The following is a 10,753-nucleotide window of genomic DNA, read 5'->3' as shown; positions in this document are numbered from 1 at the left end:
ATAGGAAAATTTTTGTTTTTCATAATTTCTCTTAGGGCCCAATATCTTCTCCAGCCACTTGTAATTCTTCTCTGCACTCTCTTTATTTATAGTTCCTTTATTAGTTATGATCTGTCCTAGATAGATGTAATCGTCTATAATTACATGTAAAATTGATTAATAATATACCTTTTATTTTATTAGTAAATATAAGAACTTACTGTACTTAAAAATATGTACATATTATATTTAAATAACAGATAATTATAAATAGAATTTTTTTCGCTGTTGATATGTACACGATCAGATAGTGTAGACGTAAGGTTTCTTTCTTTATTTTTCTTGATTTACTTTTTATGTTATTATTTGTGTGTTTGTGCTTTTTGAAAAACAATGGTTCTTTCCTTTCTTTCTAAGACAAATGTTTAGGCCATTACATTTATATAATTTTTCTAGATGAAGCAGACGAATGTCTATTTTTTTTCATGTGCTCAGGCACATACAAAAAAAAAAAATAGAAGACATTCGTCCGAAAGCCGGGTTGAAATCCCGCCTCATCATCGAATTATTGCTATTCCTCCTAAAATTCTCAAATAAAATGCATTATAGTTCTATAAGTATAAAAAACCTCTTAAGCCCTAACAAAATATCCCAATCCCAAATATTCCGCAACACAACGCGAAATGTAATTACATAAAAGTAAAATCGGTGGACATAACATCTGCACGTAATGGAAGCTGATTAGCTCGCGGCGATTGGTCGCGCGCGGCTCGCTCGTAAACCCGCCGTAAACTGCTGAAATGTCGCGATAACGTTAACAAGGACGGCTTGGCTGCTCATATAGTCAGTTTCGTTTCAATGTATAGCTGTGTTGAAAGAAAAGCTTGTTGTATTTAGAGAATATATAAGCACAGAATAAATAAGAAAGAAATTTTCTTAATGGCATAGACAGGCATTTGACTGCAACCCACCTGATGGTAAGCAGTGATGCAGTCTAAGGAAGTGCATGCCTGTCTAGATAGAGCCTATAAATAAAAAGCATAAACATAAATATGCTTATGCCATGCATAGCTATGAATTTGCATAGCTAATGCAAATATAGTAAGAGTAAAGGTATGTAATCATACGTATTTTATAATGTTTTTGCACGTATCTTTACATAGTACTAGCTTTCCGCCCGCCGCTCTGCGCGCGTCAAGGAATATCAGGACAAAAAGTTGTCTATGGTATTCTAGTTGTCCAGCTGTCTACGTACCAAATTTCATTGCAATCGATTCAGTAGTTTTTGCGTGAAAGGTTAACAAACACACATATCCTTACAAGCTTTCGCATTTATAATATTAGTAGGATAGTAGGACTAGTAGGAAGTAGGATAGTAGGAGTACATATATATCCAACGTAATATGTGCAGACGTGAGCAGACGTTGGAGTGTGAAGGTTGAGCTCTTAACAACCGTGCTCAACGACCCTAGTAGACCATATGTAACATTAAACCTCCTTAAAAAAATACATACATGCTTACAGAACTTCCAATATTGACTTTTTTAAAAATAAGATCGTAAAATTTCGCAATTTTAATAACATTTGACGGTTTAATCAATCTTCCTTGCATACCACGTCCAAACGCAGCGTGTAAAATTTTTCAACAATAAAAAAAACTTAAAAGAAAATTAGCGCTAAAAAAATCAAATCAAGAGGAGATTTTCCCAACCAAACTTATTTCCAAATTTACATTGAACCATTGTCGAGGTTAACAAATGAATAAAAAAAAAGAAAAAATCGGGTAAATCTGTAAAAAAATTACGCGCGGATATTATATGTCGTTTGTTGAAAACAATTCGGTTCGGTTGTATTCAAATACTCTTTATTGCTAACTAGTTGCGCCCCGCGGTTTCAACCGCGTAAGTCCGTATCCGTATATATGTAGGAGTATCGGGATAAAGAGTTGCCTCTATGTTATTCCAGTTGCTCAGCTGTCTACGTACCAAATTTCATTGTCTTCGGCTCAGTAGTTTTTGCTTGAAAGAGCAACAAACACACACACACACACACACCCTTACAAACTTTCGCATTTGTAATATTAGTAGGATTATAGGATAATAGTAGGATTATCGAAATAATCTTATTCATTTCAAATTAAAACTAAAATAAACACGCAATAAAAAATTATTGTAACAGTCAATATAATGCAGTGTTTGCGTTCAGGAATTTTCTATGTTTGATATAATAAATAATATTAGCAGTGTCACACTTTTATTATTTACGACGCGAAAGTAAAAATATGAAAAAAATACAAATTACATGCGATTTTCGCTGAAAGATAAACTAAATACCACTCATAAATGTAAAACTTATAATTTATACAGCGAATGCGGAGTTGTATCGACAACAGTATCCTCTTTCTTAGTGATGTGCGCATTTTTCAAACGATTTATCGATTATAGTTTAAAGTATAATAAAATCACGAATCTTGTAGGTACCTAGGTATTAGTGTAGTTTCTGGCAAGGAGAACTAATAAATTATTTAATAAGCACCAGCACAGCCGTCATTTGTTATTATCTACAACCGTCATAATACTTTACACTTACTATTTATAGTAGAAGAAAGTAACGTATTTGAATATCTTTAAATTGTATGGAATAATGCTAATATCATCAATAAGGTACTTATGAATGCTACCTTACGACTTGCTAAGAGACATTAAGCATATCATTTATTTTAAATTCAAACGAATTCCATGCACTTATGTGTGATCTTCTATGAAATGAAATGAAATGAATTTATTTGTTCGTACCAATCTCTCGTTTCAATGGTTTTACAGTGATTAAATCATAATAAAATCAATCGTTTTGTATTTCAATTAAAAGATAATTTCAAATCTTATCATAATTTCATTAACATAACAACGGAAGCAATAAACACAAATAAAATAAACGATAAACAAAGACAACACTACATGTTAAATCGAATCTTTTTGAATCGGCTTCTTTGAATGCTAATTGGTTTCAGAGCAGGATAGCACAATACGGCCGCGCGCGCGTTAGAGCGAAACGGGTGCCGAGGCGGGAAATATCTTTCCCGCGTCTAATTTACGACGCCTCTTTGACGTTTCTCCGTTGACAGTTACTAGTGTTTTCGCTGAATTAATCGCAACTTCTGAGGTTTTATATTACTCCAAATATATCGCTGCTCGCGTTAAACGCGCGGGCTTTGAGCCCCAACAAAGGCACCAATGGTTCGTTAACATTCTGAAACGCCACTAAAATATCATGTTTAATTTGAACGTTTATGCTTTTGATATTTATGGTGTTTCCTTTATCAATTGTGTATAATAAGACATAAAAGCGATAATTTAATCTTAATTAACACTTTTATTTTGTTAATAAATTGATATTTTTATGTGCGCGTTGTGATTTTTATTCAGGTCACTTAGTAATGGGGTAACGCTATCAAGTAATTAATTATTATTTGGAATGTAAACGATGTTTACTACCACCTTTTTTTAATGGTAGACTACACTTACCCATTTCTTCGAAACCAGTGGCCAACCAAACTCCACTGTGTAGCGTCGAGTCTCAGTTTTAAAATCCGTGTTATAGAATATTCAAGATAATAAAGTGAAAAAATAGTATAAACGTAAAATAATATAATAGACACTAAAATAATATAATAACTTCCCACCGCTAGTGTTTCGACCATGCAGTCGAATGAAAAGATAGACGAATCCGGCGTTTTCCCCGTACAGGTTATGTTCCGTGGGAATTTCTGTGTAACAATCTTATATCCTTACTCGGGACACAAATTATCTGTGTACTTAATTTCATCGAAATCTGTTCAGCCATTCGTATATACGTTTAAACAAACAAACATACAAACTTCAGTTTTATAATATAAATATAGATTAGTTCTCCAGTTTACTCAAGTATGAAGTATTATATACATTAGTAGTGTTGCATTTGTAGACAGAAAAATGAAATTATATCGATATACGATATATAGTGATCAGGCCGCCCGCAACGTCGGCGCCTTTGGCCGCGAGGGCGGAGCTCTGCTTCATAGAAACGGGGCGCACGTGCGTCCTCCGGCCTTTGTGACAATTTGCATGTTGTATGTTTGTTTTTTTTGTGAGACTGTTCGTTGTATCTTAAGTAGGTATAGGTAAATCTTATTTTATAATAGATTCAATTTCATAATGGTATACACGACGAATGTGAATAAAAATTTGTATTTTTTAATGACAATATAATAATTTTTAATTTAATGCTATACTCGTACCTATATGTCCACAATGTACCGATGTCAAACGATTTCATATCGTTAATACTAAAACTTGCCTTTTTTAAACTAACCAATATAATACCAACATAACTCGCATACACTTTTAAAACTACAAGAGCTATTCTCTTTTTAAACAAATAAAAAAAAATTGCAGCAAATTGGCGCGAATTGCCGCCGGCAGCTCGCAGCCATGCCGGTGGGTGTGTTCTGACCACATGTCGACGTTTGCCAGCCATTCATCTTGCCGGCGAGATAACTAGATGCAACGTGATGATTTGTTAATGAATATTCTAATAACGTTTTAAATTCAATGCTTTATTTGAACGTTTTAATTAATCCGTCCGAAATATTTATTTAGACGTTTTTAAACTTTTTAATAAGAAAATTGAACAGAAATTAACAAATGCAGGAATAATGTTCAACTCAGAACCTAGTTCTTTGCAAAATGGTTATAACTTATGTCGTAAAACCTACAAACATCCAGCCTAAACATGATGAATCGATTTGTTAAGCTAATTCCTCTCTCGTTCGGATTGTATTGCATCCGGCTGTCAGTTTGACGCGAAGTGTCGCAGTGACAGTGACAGCTGTCACATTTCGACACGCGATGTGCAAGCCATCTGTACCAATTAGTTAATGATCAGTGCTTTATATGATGGCGGGCTTTTTATTTGTATTAGAAGGTGGCATTATTTGTCCAAGAATTTGTGAAATCACAATATTCAAACCATAAGAATTTTTAAACTTTGATCTTAACAATGATGATGAAATATTTGATTTAACGTTTTATTACAATATCTATATAATCTGCTCGATGGATTTAAAATATTCTTTATCCGCTAGAAAACTACAATAAAAAAATTAGTTCTTTACCTCAACCAATAATGGCGGGAAACCAGATATCTATAACATTATTACAGATAATATTAGACATTATACAGAATTATTATAATTATGTTCAATATGGTTAAGTGAATTTAATTGTTTAATCTGTTGTCAACAGATTAATAAGAGTTATAATCAATATTGCTGAAGAGATATCAAAGAATTACACTATTTATTATATCGTTATCTATAAGATTGGAATTAGATTGAAATTAATAAGATGTGTAAGAATGAATTTGATGCCTCATTATGGATGGATGGATTCTAATGAAATAAATGATGCGCTTGTTTTTATTTTTAATCCACTTATTTAATAAGATTCTTTAAGTTTTCTTAGATAACTTCATATAAACGTAGGTATTGTCAGTATAGGTTTTTTATGTTATAGCGGGCAACTGAGCTGGTTGATAGTGAGCGATCACCACCGCCCATGAACATTCGAAGTGATAGTGCCTCTGTGAATGCGCTACCCGCTTTTAGGGGCTAAGGGAAAAGGAAAGGATTAACGATTTTAAAGAAGAATTGGACTGGAAAGGTTGAAGAAAGGGAAACGGGCCTCCATATTTGTTATAGGAATTTAAATGGTTATTAATATGAAAATTTTATTATATTTATTTCGCTACACCTTTATATTCATTTTTGGTTATAGAATTTACGTGTTCCCAGTGTTTGTAACCAGACTTCCGAAACGTTGACCTTTTTTCGTCGTAAACTCTTTCGTCTTTTTGTAATAATATTAATGATAAATAAATAAAAAATAAAAAAAAATATGTTATTAAACTTTTTCTATACCGTTTTGTTCTAGTGTATATACATATTCTTTGTTACTTTATGTTATCATTGGTGCACAATAAAGTGTTTTTGTTTGTTTGTTTTTGTTATACCAGTATTATAGGCTAGAGAAGAGGCCTTTTTATGAAGACTTTGTTATAACAAAATATTCATAAATCGACCTCAGACCCACCGAATATACGTATACATATACGTATATTCGCTGAAGAGAACAGGTTGTAAACTGTTTTTATACCATTCAGTGACTATAAGTGAAGGGTTTGTGCAAACCTTTCGTAGTTAGTTACAGTGCTAATATATACATAGTACATAGGTTATGAAATGAAGGGTGTCGTCACCACGCTTCCCGTAGAATAAAATTAAACCTTTATAATAAAATCAGCAGTTTGGCCTGGCTTCGGCCGTGGTACATATATATTCTACTAGCTGCGCCCCGCGGTTTCACCCGCGTAAGTCCGTATCCCGTAGGAATATCGGGATAAAAAATAGATGTTGGCCGATTCTCAGACCTACCCAATATGCTTACCAAATTTCAGAGCAATCGGTCAAGCCGTTTCGGAGGAGTATGGCAACGAAAACTGTGACACGAGAATTTTATATATATAGATGTCACTCAGCGAAGCTGCAGCTTTCTAATGGTGAAAGGATTTATTAAATCGGGCCAGTGGTTTTTGAGTTTATCCGTTACAAACGAACAAACAAAATACAAATACTTCCTCTTTATTATATTAGTGTAGAAGTGTAGATTCCGGTTCCGCATAGGGTTTACAAAGTAACATAGGCTGTTTTCTATCCAGGTAACATCTGCGCATAACCGGGGCAAGTGGCTAGTTGCTTATATGTCGCATTCAAACCTTATATATAAAGATAATCAGTATATCCGAGTTTAAATCCATCTCAGTGTGAAATTCCTCACCGGCCCACAATTATCCCGGACAAAAGGAAGACCGCGCTCGATATATCAGCATCTGTCGCCGACCACTCCTTAACAAATTGTCGTGTTAACTACGCTGATTACTGGGAATTACACTCGAGTCTGGAGGCAATACTGTTCGCAATTAGCGCTCTTTAGTTGTGTTTTAGATTTCACGTTGAAACGTTTATTGATTTGATTTAATTTCAGAAAGTTCTTTTCTCTTAGAAAAATTTTTGATTACTTTATTAAAATAACTTTATATATAACTTAGTATGTGGTAGTCGAGCACGCTTCGGCACGAATTGGGCCAGCTCGCACCGGGGAAGTACCACACCCCCACAGAAGACCGGCGTGAAATAGCATTCTACTGTGTTTCGTTCGGTGAGTGGGGGAGCCGGAGGCCCATATCCTTTTCCTTACCCTTCCCAGTCCTTTCCTTTATTCCCATCGCCAATCCGGTCTGCAATGGACCTTATGCCTCTCCAAATGTTCATGGGCGGTGGTAGCGCTTACCATCAGGCGTCCCACCAGCTCCATTGCCGACTGTAACACAAAAAAAAAAAAAAAACTAGCTGCGCCGTGCGGTTTCACCCGCGTAAGTCCGTATCCCGTGGGAATATCGGCATAAAAAGTTGCCTATATGTTATTCCAGTTGTCCAGCTGTCTACGTACCGTCTATATCTATACATACACTAAAATAACTTCATATCTGCAGATCCAAATGCAAACGCAATGGGAAGCCCGATGTCGGGCGGGGGGGGCCAGCAGTACGGCGAGGTGAATCAGCTAGGGGGAGTGTTCGTGAACGGCCGGCCGCTGCCCAACGCCGTGCGCCTGCGCATCGTTGAGCTGGCTCAGCTGGGGATCAGGTAATTTGTTAATTAGTAGCCGAACTTTCTTGCTGTAAGGAAACGGGCTTGGTATTACATTCTAACACGATGGTTACGTTACACACATATGTACGTTGGTAAATATCATAGATCTTTTAGTTGCTGGTCAAAATTCAATTCATCGTTATATAATATATGCGAAAGTGTGTTTGTGTCTCTTTTTCATTCGCAACAATTTTGCAGCATGAATTTTGGTCTGTTTTATGTATGTAGACTAGAGAGATAGGTATATACCTACCTATGGTACTTTACCGCTGAGGAATATATGTCTCTAGATTTTTTTTACCTCGGTATAACACAAGGAAAGCAAACTAAGTAGCTAAATCATAATTAGATTATAACAAAGGGCCCAAATCATCGAGTCTCTATATCCAGGCCCTGCGACATCAGCCGGCAGCTGCGGGTGTCCCATGGCTGCGTCTCCAAGATCCTGGCGCGCTACCACGAGACAGGATCCATTCTTCCCGGCGCCATTGGTGGCTCCAAACCTAGAGTCACTACACCTAAGGTATGGGAGCAAATATTTTCTTGTAATCAAGTATTAATCAATAAGATTTAATCAGTTTTATTCATAATTTGTTTTCTCATATATTTATCCCTACTTTATTTAATTGATTGGATTTCCAGGATATAAATAAAAGCCATCTTTATTACATTTGTAATCTAAACTGAGTGAGTTAATGATCTTTACGGATTGTATTTTAAAATCGTAAAAGTGACCATGTAAAAATTTTATTTCCATGTGGTCCATTACGTAATGATGAACAAATGGTTGCTTATATGTCATCATACAACTCCTTCTCCAATGGATATAAAGCAGTTACTTTAAGTGACCATCACAATTTCCTCAAGGTCCCCACGTAGCAACCAAATTAGGTGAACCTGACTATTCCCCAGGTGGTGTCCTACATAAAGCAGCTAAAGGCGAAAGACCCGGGCATATTCGCGTGGGAGATCCGCGACCGGCTGCTGGCGGACGGCATCTGCGACAAGTACAACGTGCCGTCCGTGTCCAGCATCAGTCGAATCCTGCGCAACAAGCTGGGCGGCGCGCTGTACCCCGTGCCGCCGCTGTACCCCGTGCCGCCGCAGCGCTGCTGGCCGCTGCACCAGCCATACGATTACTATGTGTATTTACAGGTTTGTGCCTTATGTTTGTATGTTTTGTCGATTAGCATCAATCAATCAGCAAGAACAATGGTTTGCACACGTAATATTCCACGCAAAGTCGCGATGAGGAGAGTAATTGTTAGCTAGTGGATATCAAATTGTTGTCTAATTTTATTTTATGGTATCTGGACAAGATATTTATTTCTCTCGTTCAAATTCAGTATCATATCTCGTATACAGCATTTAAATATAGTTTAATTCAGGTTTCCATAATTTTTAAGTGTCCATACTTTATAGTTTCAAATATAGCCGCGCACTTGGTATAACCAACTCCACTTTCCCCGTAGGGGCGGCAGCACGCGAGCGCGCCGCACCTGCCGCACCCGCACCAGGGCGCGCCGCCGCACCACGCGCACGCGCACGCGCTCTGACCCTCGCTGCAGCCGCCGCGCCCGCCCGCCACACAGCCTGTACCGGCACTGCCAGCAGACAGTACGCTACAAACCCCAACGCTCACAGCTCTAACATCGATTTCAACATCGACGTCAAATATGACAGCTGCAACGTCGAATCTGACAGCTGCAACGTCAAATGTGACGGCCATTACGTCAAACATGAGGGTGACGCCGAGTATGCCAGCAATGAACGTGCCGGCGTCATTTTCGACATTGAGTGTTCCTCACGCTATGTACAGTGGGTTTAATTATAATAGAGAGGCAATGAGCTGACATCAGCTGCTTGTTGTAACAGAAATATTACTTTTATTTATTTTCGATTTGTTTGAATATGTATCGATGTTAGTTCAAATATTTAAAAGGATAAATTAACGACATTCACTCTTAAAAAAATTCAGCTTATTTATTTTAAAAATGTTTTAGTACATGTTTGTCTGGCTCGTCGCTTCGATCGACTAACAAACGTTTTGAATGTTCTTATCTTTGCCATGTCTGCCAAATAACTCTATAACACCTATGTCTAATTTTGGCTTTGATAAAGTCCTTATCGAATCCAAAATTAGAGTTACGTGATTATAAACTTTTGTAAAATCACCATATCATAGATTATTGGGGAAATAAATAATAATCAAGTGAATGTACGGGCGGGTTATCGTGGGACGGTGATACTAATTAATCGATTGTACATTTTGATAAAAGTATTAAGGGCTTGTACATATCTTCTGGTGTGTAAGATTATTGTTATAACGCGTGTATTGTTACGGAAGCATCAGGTGATAGCTCTCATTTGAGTCTTTATATTTTTGTTGTCCAGTCGAGATCTCTTAACTAGATTATAATATACAGACTGAGGTTTCTTTTAATTTGAATTATCAAACTATTTAGCACAGTTTACGCTTTATTTTAGATAAAAAATATATGTATCTGCTGTATGTACTGTGGTTCAGGAATTTCAAAAATTTTTTTTTTTTGCGATCATAAAATTTTTGTTAAATAAAACTTTTTTTAGACGAACTGATGATGTATACTGTGTGATATACGATTACATTCTAAAACTGTAGTGATAACAATGGTTTATCTTTAATTATATCTTGAAATTATTTCTATATACTAGACTAGAATATTCTGAGCTATTGCCTGTCATTTTCGCGGCAACCTGGGTGCAATTTTGTATATAATAGTCTAAGTTGTTAATAAAAGCGATTATGGGTACTTAAACTTAGATTCTTGGCATATATCTTAATTATGTAGTGTAAGATAATAATATTATAACTTATTCCCTTAAATAAAAGATTAGTTTTGGAATGGTAGCATTGCCTAAAAATTTATGGATTTGACTAAAGAAGGATAAAAATCTTTGTATTTGTACTTATTTATGTGAAAGTCTTATCATTTAAAGTTTGACCAACGAATTTAAAATTAAACAAAATTTGATTCGGCCAAAAAT

General features: G+C 36.0%; 1 protein-coding gene across 1 annotated transcript in view; it reads left to right on the top strand.

The window, feature by feature from the left end:
- LOC119828535 (paired box protein Pax-1) overlaps window positions 1-10,705 on the top strand; it is a 25,932-nt gene extending 15,227 nt beyond the window's left edge. Inside the window, exons 2-5 of the mRNA XM_038350716.1 lie at window positions 7,567-7,720; window positions 8,117-8,249; window positions 8,639-8,881; window positions 9,199-10,705. Of these exons, the coding sequence (XP_038206644.1) occupies window positions 7,567-7,720; window positions 8,117-8,249; window positions 8,639-8,881; window positions 9,199-9,282 (614 nt within the window). The 3' untranslated portion in view covers window positions 9,283-10,705. The remainder of the gene's footprint in view (window positions 1-7,566; window positions 7,721-8,116; window positions 8,250-8,638; window positions 8,882-9,198) is intronic.
- The last annotated feature ends 48 nt before the right edge of the window (window positions 10,706-10,753 follow it).

The sequence above is a fragment of the Zerene cesonia genome, chromosome 8, assembly GCF_012273895.1.
Source record: "Zerene cesonia ecotype Mississippi chromosome 8, Zerene_cesonia_1.1, whole genome shotgun sequence".
Taxonomy (NCBI): Eukaryota; Metazoa; Arthropoda; class Insecta; order Lepidoptera; family Pieridae; genus Zerene; species Zerene cesonia.
The sequence above is the reverse complement of the archived record's forward strand: the minus strand, read 5'-3'. Positions and strand labels throughout refer to the sequence as shown.